The sequence below is a fragment of the Hyla sarda genome, chromosome 5 (genome assembly GCF_029499605.1).
Source record: "Hyla sarda isolate aHylSar1 chromosome 5, aHylSar1.hap1, whole genome shotgun sequence".
In the NCBI taxonomy this organism is placed as follows: Eukaryota; Metazoa; Chordata; class Amphibia; order Anura; family Hylidae; genus Hyla; species Hyla sarda.
In genome coordinates this window covers 53,876,874-53,903,525 of record NC_079193.1, presented here as the reverse complement: position 1 = coordinate 53,903,525, position 26,652 = coordinate 53,876,874, and the positions used below count along the sequence as shown (strand labels likewise).

The 26,652-nt window shown below is 41.6% G+C and overlaps 1 protein-coding gene across 1 annotated transcript in view; it reads right to left on the bottom strand.

Annotated features, from left to right (window-relative positions):
• The window catches only part of ADARB2 (adenosine deaminase RNA specific B2 (inactive)), a 718,056-nt gene that overhangs the window by 560,286 nt on the left and 131,118 nt on the right, over nucleotides 1-26,652 (bottom strand). The window contains exon 2 of the mRNA XM_056519506.1: nucleotides 16,282-16,323. Within this exon, the coding sequence (XP_056375481.1) occupies nucleotides 16,282-16,323 (42 nt within the window). The remainder of the gene's footprint in view (nucleotides 1-16,281; nucleotides 16,324-26,652) is intronic.

Sequence of the window (26,652 nt, the reverse complement as noted above, 5' to 3'; positions counted from 1 at the left end):
CGCACACCAGTATCACACGGTAGTATTAGAGCCTTCTTTACACCACACAAGCTGGAAGCAGAGAGGGATGATCACTGTGATGTGTACTGTGAAAAAAAATAAAACGAATATTCGTAATTACGAATATATAGTGCTATATTCGCGAATATTCGTGAATTCGCGAATATGCGATATTCGCGAATAAAATTCGAATTGCGAATATTCGCGAGCAACACTATTCCTTAACAGGCTTATTGTTTCTGACACTTCACAAATAATGCATATCTATTGACTAAGGGAGATTGTCTAATTTATTAGCCAAATGCTTAAGACCATCTAAGTTAAAGGGGTATTCTGGCAAAATAATTTTGTGATATTGCTGGGCATGATGCAAAAATAACGAATAAGAGATACTTATCTACCCTGGTCCCCTGCAACTCCTGTTCAAAGAACTCCCGATCCCATGCTGATTATTGCTTTGAAATCAGGAAGTTGGAACAGGAACTGATGACTCAGCCAATAACTGCCCACAATGGGTTAATTTTGGAGCCAATGTCTGCCTGAGCGGGGAGGTCCTGCTTTTCTGTGAAGCAGAAGGAAACAATGAACAGTGGGGGGACTAGAAGACTGTAGATAAGAGCTGCAGGGGAACAGGGTAAGTAAGTAGTTTTTTTTTCATATTATACAGAGCAACATCTAATTTTTGTGTTTAACTGGTATACCACTTTAATAGAGAGAAGCCCCTTATTTAGAACTACAGTCAGCCTCTATCCCTATCCTAATATCTCACACTGGAGCATCTGACTTTATGTAAAACTACAATTCTCCTATAGGGGCAATGCAGGTTGATGCAGGGTGTTAGAACATGTTGCACCAGGTTCTCGCTCAGATTACAACTGATATTTGGGGTCCTAGCAGGGGGAAAATGTATTTTGATGGGACCTCTCTGACAAAAAGAATTATATTAGATTATGATAAATCTTTCCTCCTTTTGTACAATGACTACAATGAATATCACTCTGGAGCACACCATGTGTAAACAGCTTATTGTTTCCACTGAGTACCCTGTAAAGCCTCATTTGTCCTTAACTGACCCCAAAGCTATCCCCATCAAAAATTAAGGTGGATAATTCAGGCAGCAAATGGTCCAGAATGTTCCTTGCCATGTCAGTGTACCACAATGTATATTTTTAAATAAATAAATATACACATATACAGTGGTTCCTCAACATACAATGGTAATCCGTTCCAAACGGACCATTGTTTGTTGAAACCATCGTATGTTGAGGGATCCGTGCAATGTAAAGTATAGGACAGTGGTCTACAACGTGCGGACCCCCAGATGTTGCAAAACTACAACACCCAGGATGCCCGGACAGCCGTTGGCTGTCCGGGCATGCTGGATGTTGTAATTTTGCAACATCTGGAGGTCCGCAGGTTGTAGACCACTGGTATAGGAAGTTGTACTCACCTGTCCACGCCGCACTGGACCGTCAGCGCTCGTCACCGCTGCCCGGGATGTTGCCGTCCATCGCTGTTGCCACATCCTCGAGGTGACCCCGACGTTCCGGCAAGGCCTCTGCTTCCCCGGCATCCGCACTCTCCGTCGCCGCCATCACGTCACTACCCACGCCGCCCCTATTGGATGACGGGACGGCGTGCGCAGCGAAGTGATGACGACGATGGAGAGCGCCAACGATGCAGAGGATCCCGAAGAGGACGCGCCGGAGTCCCGAAGACAAGTAGGAGACCATCGCCGGAGCTCACGGGGCACCGTAGACGGCTATCCGGTGGCAGCTGAAGCAGTCTGTGCTGCCGGATAGCCGTTTATGCGATGGCCCCGACATAAAAAAGCATCGTCTGTTGATGCTGCCTTCAACGTGCGATGGCCTCTGAGAGGCCATCGCATGTTGAAATTATCGTATGTCGGGGCCATCGTAGGCCAAGGGGTCACTGTATATATATATAAATATATTCCAAGTGTTGAGTGGCACTGTGTGGGATTCAGATCCCCGGATCCAGGCAGGTGCTCAGTCCTATGTTAGACTCGACCAAAGTGTCTCAACCAGGATTGTATCCGAGAAAAAATAGGGCGGCACTCCAGCGATCCAAATGTACAAAAATAACTTTATTCACCCAATAGTGAAGCAACGTTTCAACCTTCTCAATGGTCTCAATGATGCTTGAGAAAGACCTCATTGAGAAGGTTGAAACGTTGCTTCACTATTGGGTGAATAAAGTTATTTTTGTACATTTGGATCACTGGAATGCTGCCCTATTTTTTTGGGATATATATATATATATATATATATATATATATACTGTACATGCTATCTTGATGGAAGATCCAAAGAATAGAGGTGATTCCAACTCAGAGGAAGCCTGAACATTCGTTTAATTGTCTGGATGAAGCCCATTTTACACTGTGAGACCAGACGATTATATTTCACGCGCTCATATTTTTTGCATAGTATTCTTCGGTATAGCTGAGGGTTCACCTGAAGGGGATACATGTTTCACCCAAATTAGATTAGAACAGAGTTCTAGTACGATTCCAATATGAGTGGCGCAATCACGTCTATATTGTAACTTTAATTTGAAAGAAACACTTTGCTATGCAAATTAATTTTAAAGTAATACTTTAGAGAGCAATTGCTACTTTAAATTAATAACCGGGGGTTAAGCTGGCATTTAAAGTGTATAACACAACTGAGATAAAATGCTGTTATTGTTAAGAGGAATAAATGAAATTCTAAATGACATAAAACATGTAAATGAAGAAATAAATTATCAAGCTTTACAAGAACAAAACAAGCTTTTACCAACAAGATGGTTTCGCTGTATAATAGCATTTAAGCCTTCTAAGTGTTTCCAGCGCTTTTCAGGAGAAAAATGCGGAAGACCAAAAATGGTCCATTGGTTAGATATGAAAGTTGTCATTCATTGCAGAGATAACTTGTAATTTGTCCTATAGAGTACCCTCAAACTGTCTCATTCATGAGTCCTTTTAATCTGGGTCATGTCACAGATCTAAGATGTGGGGTATAGACAACCCAGTTTTAAAGTAAGGTTCATCTTAAAGGGCTACTCCGGTGGAAAACTGGTGCCAGAAAGTAAAATTAAGTTTAATCCTTCCAGTATTTATTAGCGGCTGTATACTACAGAGGAAATTCTTTTACTGACACCTCTGTCCATGTCAGGAACTGTCCAGAGCAGGAGAAAATCCCCATAGCAGACATATGTTGCTCTGCACAGTTCCCAAAATGGACAGAGGTGTCAGCAGAGAGCACTGTGGACAGACAGAAAATAAATCCAAAAAGAAAAGAACTTCCTCTGTAGTATACAGCAGCTAATACTGGAAGGATTATTATTATTTATTTATTTTTAATAATCTGTTTATTGAACAATTTCAAAGATACAATAATACGAAAGTACAAAAAAGACCAGGGTATGGTCATGGCTGAAACAGCAATAAGTGCAATTCTTATCAGAGAAGCATATAGTCTAAGGCACGGAGACACACCCACCGAGGTGAGTTAACACAGTAACAGTATAACAAGAGATAGTCGGATGCCTCGTTGGGGCAGAGACACATAGATAATAAAGAAACAGTAAAAAACAAGTGTCTAGAGAGATCCAAGGGGGGTGTAGTGGGGTCTGTACCCAGGGCCACCGAAGTGGCACGAGGGAGTTATCGATTCCCTCAAAACTGGAAAGCACAACAATCGACAAAAGTGGAGGAGAGGGATGAGACAGGACTTCAGTAGCTGCTTCAAAGGTAAGCACAGGGGGGGGGGAGGAGGGAGGGGGCTACGGGGCAAGGGAGGGCACACGAGGGATGGGGGATGGAGAAGGGGAGGGATACAAAGGAAGGAGAGGGGGGGAGCAAAGCAGGGGGAGGGAGAAGACAAGTGAAAGGGATTAAGATTTTTTAATAGAAGTAATTTACAAATCTGTTTAACTTTTTGGCACCAGTTGATTAAAACATATTTTTTTTTCTCTTTAAGGCATACTGTTCATGGTGCCACGGCGTTCAAGTGTCTAATGAATATGTGTAGAGAAAAGAAAAGAAAGGACCAACGGACGGCGCCTCGTGTAGATCGGGTGGTGGGTGGGGGGGGCAACCCCACGGGGCTTATAGATGGCCGCTCATCTTGAGATCTATGCAAAAAAGCATATCACCCACGATATAATCGGGGTACTGTAGTGCGAGTCACTGCTATGCCGATGGGTTGCAGGAGGAAACAAGTCGTCCTGGGAGTCAATATTAGAAGTAGAGCAGGAAAAAACCCTCAGGTATGGCGCTGCAAACTTGTAGACAGATGAGGCGGATGCAAAAGGTAATAGGAAAGTCCTCAGCAGGACATTTTATTAAAAAAAACAATAAAATGGACAAGATTACGCGTTTCGGGAGGATCCCTCCCTTCCTCAGATCAGGATAAGGACAGTACAACAATAGCAGGTTTATATAGCCCAATAATGGGCGCCAAAAACACATGGGAGGAGTAACAATCCAAACTTGAAAATCAAAGTACAGGAACAGAAACAGCACTTACATATAATATACAGTATGAATATACATTAGGAAGCAATACAATTACAAATTGTAGTAATATAAGGTCAGGTTATGTGTTAATATAAATTTACAAAACAATAAAAAGCAGCAGTTGCCAGCCATGATCCAACACATAACCTGACCTTATATTACCACAATTTGTAATTGTATCGCTTCCTAATGTATATTCATACTGTATATTATATGTAAGTGCTGTTTCTGTTCCTGTACTTTGATTTTCAAGTTTGGATTGTTACTCCTACCATGTATTTTTGGCGCCCATTATTGGGCTATATAAACCTGCTATTGTTGTACTGTCCTTATCCTGATCTGAGGAAGGGAGGGGTCCTCCCAAAACGCGTAATCTTGTCCATTTTATTGTTTTTTTAATAAAATGTCCTGCTGAGGACTTTCCTATTACCTTTGGCATCCGCCTCATCTGTCTACAAGAGTCTGCAGCGCCATACCTGAGGGTTTTTTCCTGCTCTACTTCTAATGAATATGAAGTGTTTTTTGAGAGATACTCTGCGTTTCCTTGAAATCACAAGCTCAATTGACATGTAGTTGGTTATATTTAAAAAGGGATGGCTAATACAGTCGTGTATGAATTCATAGAAAGTCTGACACTCTTGAGAAATCCATACACCACATGCTCAGCTGTCCAAGAAGACCCCAGAAAAAATCAATAAGGACAGAACTCAGCATTTTGGGATGACTTTCCAAACCAGTGGTTAACTGTGCAATGGGGATTTGGTGGTCATTTCCATTAGGATGATCCCTACTTTTATCATTGTCTGTGTTACTAGTTAATAGTTATGGTACTTTCAAGAGCGATGCAACTATATTCAACCAGTGTAAACTGGTCTAAGATAAGACAAATGTATTGTAAAACAAAAAGAACATATATTTGTAAAATTGCATTTATTTGCATTTATATGTATGGATGTAAGTTGCAGTGTAACTTTCCAGTCTGTGGAAGCACATGCACAAAGAAATCAACAAAGGCTGGATATGGAAGACTTGGTACATGGAACCCAACTAATACTACTGTACACCTGTATTTTGGCTTCCATTCATAATAAAAGCCACACACTCAGCTATTGTAGAAGAGAACTCAATAGCCCCTGACACTCCCCATTAACACACTGGACCCACCTACATTAGGTATCTTCTTGAAGGGCTACTCTACTGGCCAATGTGCAGAAGTAAAGGTTCGGAAAGCTGTTTTTCGCACCAAGGGGGTTGGCCACACCTCTCATGACATCATGGTCATGCTCCCTCAATGCAAGTCAATGGGAGAGGGTGTGACGGCACACCAGACATCTGGTGCACAGAGTAAACTTCGCTCCGTGCCAGATGACTGGCGATGCGGGGTGGGGGCTTGTGATGTCATGGCCACGCCCCACTTGTGACATCACTGCCACGCCCCCTCAATACAAGTCTATTGGAATGCCGAGTGTAGCAGGCTTGCAAAGGGTAGGGGATAAGGTGTCTAGGGGTGGAGTACCCCTTTAAGGAAGTTATGGTTTAAATGCGAGGACTGAGATACATCTGCATGTCTAAGAGTGCACTTTATATAAAGCTGTAAAAAATATGGATCATTATGAATTTGTAAAATGTGAATATGATGGAAACCGAGTAGGATACAATAGCGTAACATAAATGCATAGATATTGCGGACTACATGGAAATAAGAACAAAAATATTTTTTATTGTTATCACATTAATACTACTGTTAAATAGGCACTACTGTTACAAACGTTGCATAGATAAACAGTACAAGCGAATATACTGGAAAGTCGCCTCATAAATGCGGTGAAAGCTCCACAACTTTGCAAAAATATAGGTCGCTTACGGCCTTGATAAATGACCCCCTAAATGTTGATTGTATCAATAAACTGACTTTATACAAATTATAACTTCAAACTTTTTTTGGTCTCTTATGGTATCTTTTAGTTTTTTTTTACCTAAAGCAGCAAGCTGCTCTATTCACTAATACTGTCTGGTGTGCCTAAGCATATCATTCACAAGACATACCGTATCAAGTCCTGTGGTAAATCCCTTGAAGGACATTTATCACCTATACACAGCATCACGAGAGTCCCCCATCAAAATGGAGAGTGCAGTACTGTGAGGTCTCAGTTGTCCCATAATTTCTTGGGTTTCCAGTGGGCAAGTCAAAAATGTTGTTGTTGGGATAATCCATTTTAGTTTTGTAAAGTGTAAAGTGTAAAGTGTAAAGTGGTGCCTTCATGGATTCGTTTCAGTAATATAGAAGATCTTCTGTAGGATCGGACCATACAATGCTATTCTTCCCACATGCATGAATAATCCTTGGATGCTCCACAATTATATCACAGATTCACCACTTGCCCTTCATCTGGTCAATTCTAACCAATACATACTATACAGTCAAGGGCGTAATTGTTGGCACTCCTGAATTTTTTCTAGAAAAGGAAGTATGTTTTGCTATACCCATGTTTATTCATTTTGTGTGTATTGGAACTAAAGCAAAAAAGGGAGGAAAAAAAGCAAATTGGACATAATGTCACCAAACTCCAAAAATGGGCTGCACCCTTTCAAAATTGGGGAAAAATAAGATTGTTTCAAGCATGTGAGGCTCCTTTAAACTCACCTGGGGCAAGTAACAGGTGTGGGCAATATAAAAATCACATGATTAAAGTGCATGATTAAGGAGGTCCACCCCTGAAACGTTGTGCCATGGCTGATGAAAATATGGACATCGCTGCTAATTTCTGCTGCTAAAAATGTAACTGTTCGAGTCCTGCGAGACTGTCACAGTGCATGATTGAATATGAAATTAAAGCCGGAAGAATCTTTCTGAAAAATGTGAGTTGTTTCATGTTATACTCACCTACTATACTGTTTAAAAGTTGGCGTGCTGACAGCACTTTGATTGCCCTACACATGTGTTTAATTCAATATAAAAATCACACCTGAAAGCAGATAAAAAGGAGAGAAGTTCACTTAGTCTTTGCATTGTGTGTCTGTGTGTGTCACACTAAGCATGGACAACAGAAAGAGAAGAAGAGAACTGTCTGAGGACTTGAGAACCAAAATTGTGGAAAAATATCAACAATCTCAAGGTTACAAATCCATCACCAGAGATCTAGATTAAATGAACTTGAGTAAGCTAAAATCCTTCTGGGAAAATGTCTTGTGGAAAGATGAGACCAAGATAGAGTTTTTTTGGTAACGCACATCATTCTACTGTTTACCGAAAACAGAATGAGGCCTACAAAGAAAATAACACAGTACCTACAGTGAAATATGGTGGAGGTTCAGTGATGTTTTTGGGTTGTCTTGCTGCCTCTGGCACTGGGTGCCTTGAATGTGTACAAGACATCATGAAATCTGTGGATTACAATGGATTTTGGGTCGCACTGTACAGCCCAGTGTCAGAAAGCTGGGTTTGCGTCCGAGATCTTGGGTCTTCCAGTAGGACAATGACCCCAAATATACATCACAAAGCCCCCAGAAATGGATGGTAACAAAGCGCTGGAGAGTTCTGAAGTGGCAGCAATGAGTTCAGATCTAAATCCCATTGAACACCTATGGAGAGATCTTAAAATTGCTGTTGAGAAAAGGCGCCTTCCAATAAGAGAGACCTGGAGCAGTTTGCAAAGGAATTGTGGTCCAACATTCCGGCTGAGAGGTGTAAGAAGATTATTGATGATTATAGGTTTATAGTATATAGTTATGATTGTATAAGAAGTAACTGATTTCAGTTATTTTTTCCAAAGGATGTGCAACCAAATATTAAGTTAAGGCTGCCAATAATTTTGCCCAGCCCTTTTTTGGGGTTTGATGTGACAATTATGTCCAATTTGCTTTTTTTCCTCCCTTTTTTGGTTTAGTTCAATACACACAATGGGAATAAACATGTGTATAGCACAACATGAGTTACTGCAATCCTTTTCTGTGAGAAATACGGCCATGACTGTAAGTAACCCATAAGACTTGCCATTTTAGTGAGGTTCAAATCCATACGACTTGCCATCTCAAAGTGGTTCTTGACAAAGATCTTCATTTCCTTACTCTTGTCTATCTTTCTTGTGTCCACCACATCAACATCATGCACTGAAGTGTGGACTCTTCTCTTGTTACCTAATACAGATGTGTCCTGCTTATCTCTCCTAAGATGTATGGTGAGGAAGTACCAGCTTTTCACAACAACATGATTTGGTGATACTCTGTCATGAGATGTATAGGCTGTGTTTGTCTACATGTCGGTTCCCAGTTATTGGGGAGCTATTGCCTGTATATGAAGCCTTCTGAGTGTTTTGATGGCATGTTGCAATATTGTGTACAATGCTTTATGAGAAATTGGAGCCCTTCACTGAATTAGAAATAAATGTAAATATGTTTGTAAATTGCCTAATCTTGACAGGCACTACTGTCATGATAATCAATGGTATTCATTCACTTCCATCAGTGGTATTAAAGGGGTTCTCCGACCCTCGACATCCAAAGGATAGAGGATAAGATGTCTGATTGTGGGGATGCCGCAGCCGGGGACCCCCACGTTCTCGGCTGTAGCACCCCAGACATCCGGTGCATGGAGCCAACTTCGCTCTGTGCTGGATGACTGGTGATGCAGGGCAGTGGCTCGTAACATCACGGTCATGCCCTGCTCATGATGTCATGGCCATGCCCCCCTCAATGCAAGTCTATGGGAGGGGGCGTGATGTATGTCACACCCCCTCTCATAGACTTGTATTGAGAGGGCATGGCCGTGACATCACGAGCCTCCGGCACTGCACCCAACACTCTAAATGAATGCTGGGTGCAGCAGGGAGATCGCGGAGGTCCTCAGCAGCAGGACCCCCGCGATCAGACATCTTATCCCCTAACCTTTGGATAGGGTATAAGATATCTAGGGGTGTAGTACCCCTTTAATGTTGTGGCTGATTGGTGTATATTCCCACTTTACTTCACATGGAAACATTTCTCAAATGACAAATTCGACAATTTGTGTATTACCAGATGCTATTAAAATAATAATAGACAGTTTTCCCATAACGTACCTCTGAATACATCTGATTTTTGCCGTAATTGCAGACACATGTATCAGGCAATTTTATATTCACACAATTTTGCTAATGATGTCTCGGATTCTTCTGCCAGACATTCAAAATTTAATTAACTTTTGTATCCGATGAGACAGCAAAGTGACAACTGAAAAACACCGGCTGACCCATCGCTTTGGACAATGACCTGTGCTAGAAATAATGCATATTTACTGATAATACAGGGCCACGGAGCATTGATGAGGCCATTACGGTGTATTGCACAAGCTGCCTCCTCCTTCAGAATCACTTCAAGCTTATATGTAGTTTACCTGTAAACCTTAAAGGGGTACTATGCCCTTAGACATAAGATGTCAGATCACAGGGGTCCTGCCGCTGAGGACCCCCGCGATCTCCCTGCTGCACTCGGCGTTGGTTTAGAGTGTCAGGTGCAGCGCCAGAGGCTCGTGACATCACGGCCGCGCCCGCTCATGATGTCATGGCCACACCCCCTCAATGCAAGTCTATTTGAGGGGGCGTGGTGGCCGTCACGCCACCTCAAATAGACTTGCATTGAGGGGGAGTGCCGTGACGTCACATGCGAGACGAGGCCGTGACACCAGTCCGCCCCACATCACCAGTCATCTGGCATGAAGTAAAGTTCGCTCCTTGCACTGGATGTCTAGGGTGCCGCAGCTGAGATGGGGGAGGGGGGTCCCAGTGGAGAGACCCCCAGCGATCAGACATCTTATCCTTTGGATAAGGGAAAAGATGTTGAAGGGGCGGAGTACCCCTTTAACTATATAAAGATAGACCGGGATAGATACTGATGTGGGGGTAGGCTTGTAGTGTATTATAAGGCATACAAATTTTAAGTATTTAATCCCCCAAGTTACTTACTTTCATAAACTATCTGATAAGCTGTCATAATAAGTTAATCCTATATAATGGAATGGCAAATTTCTATCATAAGCCATAACATTAGAATTGGTGTAGTGGCCACCAACAATATTGCCCATTGGCTTGCCGGCAAGGGCCAGTACTTTTTAGGGCCAGTACTGCATTCATCATTGCTCACCGTACATTCATCAAACCAGGTGCATACCTGTTCTCCTACCTGGCCCAGCAAGTGTAACTAATAGACTTGTGCACGACCAAAAATTTTGTTTCTTTTTTTTTTTGGATAAAAATTTTTTCGGTTCTGTTAAACCTTCGGGATACAGTAATTCATTTTATTCTGTTTTTGGACGCATTCGGAAACTGTTCAGCTTTCGGATGCATTCGTTGTTTCGGATCTATTCGTTATATGTATCATCCGTTTCACTTTTGTTTTCGGACGATTTTGTTATTCGTTTTAATGCTTATTTCTAATGCTTATTTCTAATGCTTATTTCTAAACGCAGGCCTTGCTGATCCTCTCTTGTAAAAAATAGTAGGTTTTACCTCAGCTTGTTTTGCAGTTGTCTCTATGCCAGAAGCCAACTTTTCCTCAGGTAAACTGTCCATTTCTGCAAATCCAGTGACTCCACACTCCAGTAACACCAGGCAAACTCTCACAGGATGACCTCACAACTAATTAAAAAGCCTCACTGTCTGTGATACAGTAGGAATCGACTGGAATAAGCTAATTGGCTAAAAGGTATCATGTGACAATGAACTCCAATCATGTGACCTCCCAAGGACCAATTGAAAAAATCTAATTAATTATTTACTTTCGTTTAACGGTTAACGAATGTATTCTTTAATCTGATGTTCGTATTATCTTGGTTATTCAGAAATGTTCCAAATATGTTTTCGTGCGTTCAGATCAATACGAACACCCGAAAACGGTAACATTTGTATAAATTAGCATTCGTGTCGAAACGAATTGCACATGTCTAGTAACTAATTTTGAGTAGTGATGCATACTGTATGCATCGCAGCTCATCTCATGCACTGGGATAACAGCACTACGTTTTTGCTACCTTTGTATCTGACCTCTGGGGACAAAGGGGCCAAAGTCCCATTTGCCTTTTTAGTCTGCGATGAGACTTTCTGCCAACTGTTGTGCCTGGAATTATAGAACAAACCCATTTATTTGATTGAGTATTGTTATGGCCTCATAGACCCTACTTGGTGAGTTCTATCCTGCGATTAAACCACAATTGGACTCCAAAAATAAAGGATAGTACTTAAAACTTATAATGATAATATTAACTATGAAATAGTAATTACACCACTTGTGAGCCCCATACCATTAAAAAAAAGTGGTGTAATTTATTTTTTATAATTAATATTATCATTAAAAGTTAAGTTTTAAGCAGGGGGGTGGGGTGGAGCATACTATCACTAAAGAAATCCAGTAATCTACAGAGACTCATCTTTAGGCAATGTTACAATGGATATGGTAAAAGGGATAGAGGACTATAAACCACCACAATGTATGACCCCAGGTAGGTAAGGGGACAATAATACAATTACCAAACCCACAGGCCCGAGCCCGGGGTAAAAAAAAAAAAACATATTAGATGCCCACCCTTAAAATATCACTTTAATTATAATATATTAAAAATCAGAGGGTGAGATATTAAAACCAGAGGTCTGATGTTGGTATTTTAGTGTACTGATGGTCAATTGACCACTTATAATTTGGGTGGGTCTGCAGTCTCCACCTTACTTAACCTAACATCAGAACTTGTTAATAAAACAGTATACGTGCCTCCTCTATATGTTTCATTGCGTCCGCAACTTCATCAGGAGGGAAATGGGCCGTCACGACGGCCCATTTCCCTCCTGATGACGTTGCGGACGCAACAAAACAGGTAGAGGGGTAAATTTACTATATTAAACCATATATTATATTAAACCATTTACAATATCATAATGGGGCATACTGAATAGTGCCATATGACCTGCCATATGACTACATCTGTATATGCAAATTATTCAAATATAGAATTTCTGTATCTGAAATAATAATAGTCATTTCCATGTAGGCCATAGAAATATATTTTCAAAGGCAACATGTAGAATGAATACACCTGCTTTGTTTGCCTGGCTGAAGTCACATTAGAAGCAATGGCAAGCGGCTCAGCATTTGATTTACTGCGCTGGAAGCGGTACTCTGTCATTGTACCACAGCTACTATTACCATACGGTTTCTACTGTCCCTTGGCATTCTGCTTACAACACAAAATTATTCACTTGCTTGTACCATACACAGAATGGGGGGAAAAAAAAAAAAAAAGAATGCGCCACTATTTTTAACCACCTGCATCTATCAACATAACATCCGATTAATGCCCTGGGCAGAGAGAGAAAAAAAATCGCCACACGCTTATGGTGCCACAGGATATCACGGGCATAGACACATAAATGTGCTGCTGCTCGTAAAGCTGTCAGTTTAGGTTTGTCTTGTACAACAGAGGATCGGCACAGAGCGGACAGTTGATGATTATAGTTGAAGAAATGGAATCTTTCTTCAATGAGAATTTGTTCAGGCCCGGAGGAGTGGCGGATGTTAAAACTGTGTTGTAGTAGAGGAGAACTCGGAGAGTAATAGGCACCTGGTATACACAAACTGACAGCAAACACAATTAGAAATATTCAATGTGTGCTTTACAGGTAGAGTTGAACCATGTGCACGCCAAGATGATTTCATTGTGTCCAAAAGATATGACAGGGCTCAGGTGGTTTTTTGTTTTTTTTGTTTAAAAATGACATGTTAATGGCTGCAAACTATAAACAATAAATTAAACAAACTACCTAAATTTTTGCACCGTTTCTGAGCCTTTCATCTGGGTCTTCCAATCAAGAACTGTGGCGAAAACATAACAGTTTATTTATTTGTTGGTTTATCTCTTTATTTGTAATTTTCAATTTGAATGGGAGTCTTTTCTGAATGGACATCTACAGTTCTCTTAAAGGGGTCTTCTGCCCCTAGGCATTTTATCCCCTATCCGACATCCGGTGCACGGGCGAACTTCTCTCCATTCCGGATGACTGGCGATGCGGGGCAGAGACTCCTGATGTCACGGTCATGCCCCGCCCTTGACATCACGGTCAATCCCCTCAATGCAAGTCTATGGGAGAGGGCGTGATGGGCCCCTCCCATAGACTTGCATTGAAGGGACGTGGCTGTGACGTCAAGGGCAGGGCGTGACTGCGACGTTATGAGCCTCCGCCCCGCATCGGCGCTGCACCCAATGCTCTAAACGAACGCTGGGTGCAGCAGGGAGATAGGGGGGTCCCCAGCAGCGGGACCCCTCGATCAGACATCTAATTTCTGTCTAGGGGCTGAGTACCCCTTTAAGTTGAATGTTGCCCTGGAAGTAACATAAGTAAGACTATGTTCACACGATAGAATTTCCGTGCGGAATTCCGCTGAAGAATTCAGCTGCAACAGAGTCCCATTGATTTCAGTGGGATTTTGCAGGCAGCACTGTGCACATGGCAGAAACATCTGCCGCAGAAATCCCAGTTCCGGATTTAGACTATGGTTTTCAGTCCAGTCACAAAACCGGATACGGGACAAAAATGAGAAGACCGGAGTCACTAACTGACTCCGGTCGGCTCATTCAATGGAATGAGATGCGGGATGGGTCCGGCTGGGGCACAGAAGCACCCAGTTTTCACATCCCCCAGGTGGATCCGGTGACCATACTAACGAATCGTGGTGTGAATGCACCCTAACATAGTTTATTTGGCTGGAAAAAAAGACATTTATCTAGGCCAACTTCCCCATTGGAATGTTTAAGTTTTTAAAATTTTACTTTTTAATAATTTTTTTTACTGTATTTCTGAAATACTGACAGTTAAACCAGCTTACAATTGGAGACATAGTATGGTACAATCCCATTCACCCGCATGCAGTAAAGCCCTTTTCCTGATTTTTTCACTCAACCATTTTTTTTCATAAATACGTTATTCCCCCCACAAGCAAGTTATTACGCAGGCACAGCGTTGTCCCCTGCCTATTACGTTGCTGTTATTTTTCATACACAACATTTAATGTGAAGAAATGACATTCCATACCGGCGCAGTCATCAATCTAGCTGTCCAAACAGATGAACAAAAAGCCAATGAGTTCAATTATAATGATAGAAAAGTATACAAAGGTGAGTAATGCCCAAGGGCTGCTTTAGCTTATTACCTCATTAATAATAAGTGCTGCGCTCGAAATTTCAGATTTCAGGCAGTTTCTGAAGAGCAAGGAAAAAAAGCATTTTCAAGGCTTCAACATGAGCCATAGGGAAGTCGAACCAGAATTCCGTAGAGAGTGATGTGTGCGGAAGTAACACTAACATTCCACTTCTAATCTTATATCAGCTCAAAGACCATAAAAATGCAAATTCACCAACACAGAATTATATTCTGTAATTCTTCACCACTTACAAGAGACAGAATTAAAATCGGGATCACATATATTCTAGGGGAAAGAAATGGAAAATGCTTTTCTTTACATTCAAAACAACAAGGTTTTATAGAAATGCATTTTCTACAGTAACCTAAGGGGGTTGTCCAGCAAAAGAAACAGCATGTTTATGGTGTCAAAAGTATCATAAAGCAACTTACTAGTATAATGTTGCAAACTATAGTGCAGAGAACTCTACATATCAGCTCTGCTCTCTCCCATGTAGCTGTGATATCACTTCACTGGCTGTGAATACAGAGAGCTCCAGTTACTGCCCCCACCCCCTTTCCCTTCTGTCTGTTCAGGAAAATACCAGTGATGTAAAGAGGGTAGCTCATATTACTTCATAGTAGATTTTAAAGGGGTACTACAGTGGAAAACATTTTTTTTTTTTAATGACTGGTGCCAGACAGTTAAACAGATTTGTAAATTACATCTGTTCATAAACCTTAATCATTCCAGTACTTATCACCTGCTGTATGCTCCAGAGAAAGTTGTATATCTTTCTGGAATTCTTTTCAGTCTGACCACAGAGCTCTCTGCTGACACCTCTCTCCATGTCAGTAACTGTCCAGAGTAGAAGCAAATCCCCATAGCAAACCTCTCCTGCTCTGGTCATTTCCTGACATGGACAGAGGTGTCAGCAGAGAGCACTGTGGTCAGACAGAAAATAAATAAAAGAAAATAACTTCCTCTTCAGCATACAATAGCTGATAAGTACTGGAATGACTAAGATTTTTAAATAGAAGTAATTTACAAATCTGTTTAACTTTGCGGCACCAGTTGATATAAACAAAAATTGTTTTCCACCGGAGTACCCCTTTAAGACAGCAAGAAGCCTTTTCAAGAAAAGGCAGCAGTAAGCTTGTTTTGGAGGAAACTTCTGTGTCTGACAAAGGGTTCCTGCTGCCTTATTCAAATAAGCAGAAATATAAGCCCCTCCCCATTCACATCACTGGTCCAGTCCTGAGCAAAAAGGAGGGGGTGGGGGGGGGGGACCAGCGATGGGAGCTCTGCTTTTAGAAAAGTGTGACAATATGTCACAGCTTCAAGCCAGACAGCTCAGCTGATAATAAAAGATCTGTGCAGTGTGGCTAAAATTTATATATTAGCAAATTGCTTCATTATACTTTTTGACACCACAAATAGTTCTTCTCTAGTCAGAGGGCCGCAGGTCTGCCTCTATAGTATCTATGCTCTTGCCACTAAAACAATTTTAAGCACTTGTGCTGACCACAAACAAGATCAAATAACTACCCGACCACTTAAAATAAACCCCAGAAAGCCCTTTAACCTGAAAAATGATACAAACATAAATATCATACCTCCCAGCAGTCTTGATGTTCTTAATTCCAGAGGGTTGTGGCCTGTGAAAAAAAATAACGGTACTGGTTTAGTTGATTTATTTACAGCATACAATACATGACATCTATATGGACTATGTCACTTTTATACCAATAATAAAGTATACGTATAAGTTTAGAGGGTGGTCATAGATTTCTGTTTTGTAAATCTGCCACTGAGCCCCAAAAATACAAAACATAAAGAGAAAACACCAAAGAGGGATGAAAAAACGCCAAAGAGAAAAACGTCATGTGAGTATTGTGTTTTGCTATTCCCTATTAACTTGCAGCTAACATCTCGCCGCAGCATTTTTTTCTTGCAAAAAAAAAAAAAAAAAGGGTGTTTTTTGTGGTGTTTTTGCAAAAAAAATAAATGGAAACTTAGCCTTACAGGTTTATTAATCAAGTGTCTGACACAAGTTCTGTCTACAAAATGGTGAAATCAGTAAAAAATTAATAAAAAAAAGTAATCTTAGAAACATATAATACATCTCGTGTGCATGTCATGTCGGTTCGCACAGATCCATTTTTTTGATTTTTTACCACCGCGATTTCCATCATGTTAATTACCAGGTTACAAAGTGAGCGATGAACCTCAATGACATTTTCCTTGGTTGATGTGTACAAAGAACACTTCTAATAAAATTCCTTATCTCCCCCATTGCAGCTTGTTCTAATCCACTCATCTGTGCCCTTATTTATTATTTTTGCATCCATCAAAAGTTAAATAAGCGCACATCGTATTGTGACCGTTCCACTTAGGCGGCAACACGTCTGAAATGCCTACGCCGCCACGTCATGTATTATTCATGCCTTCTGCATTACTTTCCTTGTCTTGATGCAATGTCCAATGTAGCGCAAAAAAGTCTATTATTAATATTCTTATTAAAATAAAAATATTATGATTTAATTTTATTATTATATATATATAAATCTAACTGTTGCTTTAGTATAATATATTTATGTCATAGTTTTAAAAAGTAAGCCCAGATTTAACAATTTTTCACCTACTTGTTCCAGACATTTATTTACCCGTGTAGGTAGAAGAAAGATAGGACGGCACTACTGTGTAATCCTGTGAAGCAGTGGATGTATGGCATTAACCCATGCCGGGAGAGCTATCAACCGGTGTACAGGGGTGCCAGATGTGTGAAAGAGGCAGTAGAAATCTGTATAGAGACTGTGTAGAATCATTCACATCTGCACTCACCTATAGATTTCAATTATTTATTTCATTGTCATATGAAGACAGAAGTCGGCCCGGGTGGGATCGGGAATGGAGCGCAACAGCCTAGGCTGTGCGGATGGTGGCAATCAGCTGGTTTTGAGGCAAAAAGGCCAGAGGAAGCGGTTTTTGCCGAGAAACCAGCTGATTGCGCTCCATTCCCGATCCCACCCGGGCCGACTTCTGTCTTCATATGACAATGAAATAAAGAATTGAAATCTATAGGTGAGTGCAGATGTGAATCATTCTACACAGTTTCTATATTTATTTACCCATTTGCTAAAAATATGCAACAATCTTGACAATTGTCCAAAAAGAATACAAAGGAGATGTCTATGGAAACACATGACATTTATGATGAGGATTTGCGTCTTTGCTTGGCGCATAAACTTTGCTTAGTATGGACCAAATAGAAACCAGTCTGATTTTTCCGCATCCATCGAAAAGAGCATGGGACACATGAACTTCACTATTTAGGTTGGTAACGCATACATTCTGTTCATTAGAAATGCTAAATATTATTTATCAAACAATCAAACAAACAGTTAATGCTAATTCAGAATTTTACTTTGAAAACTGTAGAGGACCAGACCTTAAAGGGGAACTCCTGTGTAAAGCATTTTTTTTAATCAACTGGTGCCAAAAACATAACAGTTTGTAAATAACTTCTATTTAAAACCCTTCCAGTACTTATCAGCTGATGTATGCTCTATAGGAAGTTGTGTAGTTCTTTTCTGTCTGACAACAGTGCTCTCTGCTGACACCTCTGTCCATGTCAGGAACTGTCTAGAGTAGAAGCAAATCCCCATAGCAAACTTCTCCTGCTCTGGACAGTTCCTGACATGGACAGAGATGTCAGCAGAGAGCACTGTGGTCAGACAGAAAAGAACTACACAACTTCCTCTGCAACATACGGCAGCTGATTACTGGAAGGGTTAGGATTTTTATAGAAGTCATTTACAAATCTGTTTAACTTTCTGGCACCAGTTGATTAGAAAAAAAATGCTTTTCACCAGAGTACCCCTTTAAGTGCAGAGTGATGCAAATTATTTAATGGGAGAAGCGGCACTCCACACATTTAAACCACTGTAGCATAGCCACGCCCCCGGGAGACCATGTGACTTATCTTATATAGTCTTTGGCTACATGGAATGCTGGGAAAGGTCAAACTCAAAAGTAAAATAAAAAGACTTGAACTACAGTTCTTCCGGGTGTGGGTCCTGTGCATGAATATGTGACAGAGTTGAACACAGAGGTAATAGAAGTGTATTACACAGGATTATAACATGACATCGTGGATTCAAAGGCCGAAGTAAAAAAAAATAATAATAATAAAAAATAAAAAAAATAAACCCACTTCTATAGGTATATATATGAAGTTAAGGAACATCCAATAAGGCAGTGATGCAAAAATAATATATAACTTTTATTCTAAATCTTTTTAAAAAAGAATTAAAAAGTCCATAGCTAACAGTATAGTCGATCAACACAGGACCGTGCTCATGAGATGGGTGTAGGGTAACAGGTGAATACCTACATCTAAATAGTCCTACCTCATCCTAGGACTATCCCTCACTGCATTTAGTGTGGGTGGGGGTGGGGTTTAGTGATTTCCACTCGCAGGTGGTTAGCTGATTATTCTCTCATACTCCTGTCCAACGCGTTTCTCCAGTGATGTCCAAGCATCTAGAGGCCAAATATAGGGCTCCAAGGTGGAAGGTCTAATTAGACCTTAGATGGCAATTTGTCAGTAGATCTACCAGGGAATTATCAGTTGCTGGGATCACATGGTCCAGAGTACAATAAACACCACCAGTCCGTATAGGAGAATCAACCACCCAAGTTTTCATACATGGTTATTTAAACCAAGTTCATCTCCATACATAGGATTTAAGTGCTACTATATATCTGTGTGGACGCAATAATTATTCTGTGCTATCACCGATATTGGAATCTACATGGATGTGACACCACACACCCTATATGGCTGTGGTGCTATATATAGATAATCTATATGTATTACTTAATTTAAAGTTATGATATGGTGGTTTGCTGTTATCATATTGACTCTGGACTTTTGACGGTGTGCATATCACTCTGAATTACTTTTTGGACTGTAAGCTCACCAATCTGGACATTGACTGTGGTTCTAACTTGCCAGTGACTGACTGACATACCCATCCCTTCATCTAGTGTCTATCTGGTCTGTATCTGACTAACTACTGATCTTAACTTAGTCCATATATACCTATTTTTATGTACCCTTCTGTGATATGATTATATACTGTTAGCCTATTATTCCCTCCTCGGTTCCCTGATGAACCCTTAAAATAAGTGGGAGAAACGCGTTGGACAGGAGTATGAGAGACTAATCAGCTAACCACCTGCGAGTGGAAATCACTAAACCCCACCCCCACCCACACTAAATGCAGTGAGGGATAGTCCTAGGATGAGGTAGGACTATTTAGATATAGGTATTCACCTGTTACCCTACACCCATCTCATGAGCACAGTCCTGTGTTGACCAACTATACTGTTAGCTGTGGACTTTTTAATTATTTTTTTAAAAGATTTAGAATAAAAGTTATATATTATTTTTGCATCACTGCCTTATTGGATGTTCCTTAACTTCATATATATAGTATAATTTCTCTCTCCAAGGGCAACTTCATCAATACACCCTGACAGTGAGTAGTCTCATGGGGAAAGGGGTGTTCTTATTGAAGAGTAATTCCCCAGTGATACATTAGTAATTCACTTCTATAGGTAAACTGAACTTTTGATCATACAAAATATTAAAGGGGTACTCCGGTGGAAAACTTTTATTTTTAAAATCAACTGGTGCCAGAAAGTTAAACAGATTTGTAAATTACTTCTATTAAAAAATCGTAATCCTTCCAGTACTTTTTAGGGGCTGTATACTACAGAAGAAATGCTTTACTTTTTATATTTCTCTGATGTCATGACCACAGTGCTCTCTGCGGACCTCAGCTGTTCATTTTAGGAACTGTCCAGAGCAGGAGAAAATCCCCATAGCAAACATATGCTGCTCTGGACAGCTCTTAAAATGGACAGCAGAGGTCATCAGAGAGCACTGTGGTCATGACATCAGAGAAATCTTAAAAGTAAAGCATTTCCTCTGTAGAATAAAGCCCCTAAAAAATACTGGAAGGATTAAGATTTTTAATAGAAGTAATTTACAAATCTGTTTAACTTTCTGGCACCAGTTGATTTAAAAAGTTTCTCCATCAGAGTACCCCTTTAACTCTAGATAGCAATGTTCCTATATAAATCTATATTTACTGACATTCTAGTGATATCAATGACATACGGCCCCCATTTCTGGCTTTGATGTTAGTGAATTTCAATACCCACTAATTTTTCCCTAGAGCGCCATTGTTTAATACATAACTTTGGGAGTAAATTCATTCAAAGCTGTATTTACAATGAAGAAAAGAAGGCTGCACTCACCAATGACTTCATCTGCACTTTATTTTGTGTACAAGGGTGTACATGGAGCTGCACTTGTAGTGGGTGCTTTCTTATGCGAGTGACATATGTTTTGCACTAACTAGCGCATCATCTGGCTCTCAGTGCGAAACATATGTTGCTCGCATAGGAAAGCACCTGCTACAAGTGCAGCCCCATGTACACCCTTGTACATGAAATAAAGTGCAGATGAAGTCATTGGTGAGTGCAGCCTTCTTTTCTTCATTGTGGACATAATTGGATACTCACTGTTGGGGCTTTTACACCGCCACTTCACTCCCTTACATAGCGCCACCGCCAATCTAAGGGGATTGTTGCTGAATTTTATGCCTGTTAACTACAGGAGTGCCAGTTCACTTTCTCCGCTAGGAATTGTTACAAAGCGGTATTTAAAACCAGGGGTTCACAGACACTAAGTAGAGTTAAAGGGGTATTCCACTGGTCATTTAGTTCCGAATGCTGTTTTTGCACTGTGGGGGTCGCCACGCCCCCTTGTGACACCACTCATGATGTCACGGCCACGACACCTTAATGCAAGTATATGGGAGGGGTCGTGATGGCCGTCACGCCCTATGCAATTGACTTGCATTGAGGGGCAGGGTCATGACATCAATAGGGGCGTGGCCAACCGCCACAGCGAGAAAACAGCTGGTCAGTGGAGTGCCCCTTTAACATAGTTTTGGCTTTTTTATCTGCTGTTGCTGCCGCAGTAGTGAACTATTTATTTTGCCATTGTCAAGTCAATGGAGATTATCATTTACCAAAACCCAAACAAGAAAGGGCACTAGACCTTACACCTGTATAGATGTAAAAAGTTTTATGGTAAATTGTGGCTTCTTCCCGTTCACTTTGTACAGTTTACTTCTACTAACTAAGGCTATGTTCTCACAGCAAATTTAGCATTTGGAAAAGTGCACCACTGAATATTCGGCATGGCATACCCTTGAATTTCTGCTGCAGATTTTGACACAATTTTGGATGTGGATTAGTCCCATTTAATCTGCACAGAAAACTAAATTTCTGCTAAACGGATTTCAAATTGCATTGCAGAAAAAAAGCACAGTGTGAACAATAGAATGTATTACTATAGAAAACAATGGAATGCATATGCATGGAAAAATGTCTTATAGGAATATAACCCTTAAAGGGGTACTGTGCCACCGCTGGGGACCCCCATGATCTCTGTGCTGCACCCGGCATTAGTTTAGAGCGACGGAGGCTCGTGAGATCACGGCCACACCCCATCAATGCATGTCTATGGGAGGGGATGGGACGGCCGTCACGCCCCCTCCCATAGACTTGCATTGAGTGGGCATGGCCGTGACATCACGAGCCTCCGCCCCCGCATTGCTGCTAAAAGATGAAATATGGCAGTAGACTATTCCATACTTCGAGGTGCTAAAGAAAACAGCCAATCGTTGCATTAAAATGGGAATTGGTAGCTACCGGCAGTGCCACTTGTTGGCAGGAGGTGTGGAAAACTGATTGGCTTCCCCAGGGAATCTCTGATGATGTAACTGTCCATATAGGGACAGTGCCATTATACCCAAAGATTCTATAGGACATTTCTCTGGGTGCTGGCAACATAGCCCACTGTTTACCTTTCCATGGGCTACTCTTCAGTCAGGAGTCCTTGGTATTCCAGTGACTAAAACTGAGCACAGGGGGATGTCACTGTTCCATTCGAGCAGGAGAGTCGAGTCCCTATTCTTGAGATTGCAGGGGGTCCCATAGGTCGAGAATGAATGGTCCATGTGCCGACCTACTACTTCTTTAGCCAGTAGAGCCAGATCACCGTTCTCGTAATCACTGGAAGTCCCATTCTCAGAGGTTGGACTGTTTTGAGACATTGATCCCCTGTCCTGATGAGGTCTAGTCACTGGAATACCCCTTTAACATGATATGAACAGAGCCTTATTTAAAGGGGTACTCCGGTGCCCCAGCGTCCTGAACATTTTGTTCAGAACACTCGGAGCCGGAGGCCGTGATCGTGACGTCATGGCCACACCCCTTGTGCCATCCCGTCAAGCCCCCTCCATTCATGTCTATGGACATGAATGAAGGGGGCATGGGGTGACGTCATGAGGGGGCATAGTACCCCTTTAACACTTTATTGTTTGGGGAAATTGTGTAATAAAACATAATGAAAAAGAAAAGAAAATGAAAAAAGGACATTTGATGGAGTGAGTGAATCAACACGTGTAAAACAGGTAAAACCCTATTACTTTTTCCATGCAAGCAACCAATAAACTCTACTCAGTCCGAAAGTGCTCAGAATCTGTAGTACATCGAGCAAAAATACCTATATAATAAGAATCATATATAATTTATCTATTTTACTTGCAGGAATTTTGTGCTTATTGTGGCTTGAAGACTGATAGCAGCAAATAAATTCTATTGGTAATGAAAGTTTCAAACACCCTCAACGGCAGAAAGCAGAACATTACTTCTGCCGCCTCTCAGCCTGTCAGGCTATTTCAGTTTTATTTCTGTGTGCTACAATATAAAATGCACTAACCATCCAAGAGGATCGATATACACCTTCCTCAACACCATGGTATTATGTTCTAAAATTGATTCCACCTCTACGCATGAGATCTTACAAACTGCATTCTCAGATAATTATATAATATTGTCTTACTATGAATGAATAGGGACCGGGCCTGGTTCTTGTGGAGCACCCAGCAAACTGCTGACATGCAATGTTCTCTCTCAAGCAGATAATGAATTGTATCCCGTCCATTCATCGCAGGAAACCTACGCATCATTAAAAAGAAATAACTACAAATGAGATCTTTAGTAGAATTTTTGGTGGCATTTTTAATGGGTAGCGAAGTAGAATAATATACAGGGTGATTCAAATAGGATGCTGCAGAATTATAGACTGGATATTACCAAGAGAACGCAACACAAATTTAGTAACATGGAAAGACGCATTACCTAGCCAAGATTTATCTATGCACTACAAATGAGTAATTTCCATTGGTGGCACGGTAAATGTTTCTCTGGTCATTCCAAAGGATAGGGGATAAGATGTCTGATCGCTGGGGACCCTCGCAATCTTGGCTACAGCACCCCAGACATCCAGTGTATGGAGGGAACTTCGCTCTGTGCCAAATGACTGGCTATGCCCCCTCAATGCAAGTATACGGGAGGGGCGGGATGGCAGTCATGCCCCCTCCCATAGACTTGCATTGAGGGTGTGTGGCCGGGACGTCATGTGGGGGGGTGTGACCGTGGCATCACAAGTCTCCGATGCTGCACCCAATGCTCTAAACAAACGTCTGGTGCAGCAGGGAGATTGCGGGGGTCCCCAGCGGCGGGTGCCCCACAATCAGACATCTTATCCCCTATCCTCTGGGGATTAGATGTCTAGGGGTGGAGTACCCCTTTAATGTAGCCCCACAGAAGGAAGTCAAAGGGTTTTAGATCTGGTGATCATGGAGGCCGAAGCAATATTGGTGAATGGTTTCTGCATAGCCAATCCAACGTTCCAGTAGTATCTTTCAGGTTTTACCAAACATCCAAATAGAAATATGGAAGTGACCATCCTGCTGATAGACTCTGTTTGGCAGATCTTCTTCTATATGTGGCTTAAGTCATGCCCATAACAGGTAGTATAACAGTCATTGACAGTACTGTGGAAACATTATAAGGGAGCGCTCACTCACGCTCTCTGGTTGGCCCTATTTGAGAGGGTACTATCTGGCTGACACTGTTAATCGGGGTACTTTCTATCCGGAGATATTTATGGGCGGACTCTTTGGCTGACATTGTTAATGTGTAAATTTTGGTAAACATGTAAAATAGGGACACTCTGTCTTTATAAGCTTAAGCCCGCTGGCAATGCTTATTAGGGTAATTTGGCACTGTTTATGTGTTTATGGGGAACTATCTGTCTCACATTGTTTGCTTATAAGGATAGTTTGTATTGCACTGTTTAGGGGGCACTCTCTAGTTCATACAGTTACTAGTTACACTTTCTGGTTGATGCAGTTTATGGGGGCACTCTCTATTTAATGCAGTAAGTGGGGGACTCTCTGGCTGCTCACTTCAGCTAGCGATGTTTACTGGGGCATTCTGGCATTGTTTATTGGGTGCTATATGGCTCACCCTGTTTATGGGGACACTTTTTCTATTGCATTATTTAAGGAGCACTCTCTAGATCACACAGGTAATAGGCACTATCTCTGCCTGACACTACATTTGGACACTACAAATTGTATTGTTTATTGGGGCACTGTCTGGTTCACACTGTAAATGAGGAAGCTGCGTCTGCACTATTATGGGGGCACTTTTAGGCCTGCACTGTTTCAAGGGCACTCTCTGTCTGACAGTTAATGAGTACACTCTCTGTTGCTAACTGTAAATATGGGCAATCTCCAGCTGCCACTGTTTATTGGTTATTTTCTAGCTTGTGCTGTTTATGTAAACACTCGTTACTGTACTGTTTTAGAGACACTCTCCTCCTGACATAGTTATTAGGAACATTCTTTGGCTAACACTCTATATGGGAACTCTTCAGTTAGTATTATTTTCAGGGGCACCCTGGAACTCTTTTATGGGGTGCTGTTTGGCTCACACTGTTTCAGGCATACACTTTGGCACTGGAAAATTTCTGTCTTACACTGCTTAGGAAGGCACTTGAAGGGGTTATCCACCATATGGTGATTTTAGTACTTACTTGCCAAACTGTAACATACCAGGATGCTGCTGATTTATTTTTGTAAAAGGCTATTTCCCGTTGAAGTTCCCTCCCTCCAAGTCCCAGGATCCCTTATTTGTAAGTGTGAAGTCACTTTTCTCCCTACCACACATCAGCTGCCCCACCCATTGAAGCAGACCAGGGACAATTGCCTATTGAGAATGATCATCCCCCCACCCAATGGTCACTCCACCCATTGAAGCACAGACAGCCTCCCTTTTAACACCTGACTAGCGATTTAATGTCTCGGGCCGCACTGCAACCTGGGAAAACCAGAGATGACACTCATTTTCTTTGCTGTTAAAATAAACATCGGGGGAAAGATCACATAAGAATTTTGAGACCAGCCATCAAACACAGATACAGACACCATATTATGAACTACACTAACTTTACAGCCCCTGTAGCATAGTCAAATAAAAAAATGAATCCTTAGAAACCCTCTTTAAAGGGGTATTCCGCCCCTAGACATTTTATCCCCTATCCAAAGGATAGGGGATAAGATGTCAGATCGCTGCGGTGCCGCTGCTGAGGACCCCTGGGATTCCCGCTGCGGCACCGCGCTATCATTACAGCACAGAGCGAGTTCGCTCTGCACGTAATGATGGGTGGTACAGGGGCCGGAGCATCGTTACATCACGGCTCCGCCCCTCGTGATGTCACGGCCCGCCCCTTTCAATACAAGTCTATGGGAGGGGGCGTGGCGGTCATCACGCCCCCTCCCATAGACTTTCATTAAGGGGACGGGCCGTGATGTCACTAGGGGCGGAGCCATGACGTCACACTGCTCCGTCCCCCGTATCGCCCGTCATTACGCACAGAGCAAACTCGCCCTGTGCTGTAATGATGGCGCAGTGCCGCAGCGGGGATCCCAGGGGTCCTCAGCAGCGGGACCGCGGCGATCTGACATTTTATCCCCTATCCTTTGGATAGG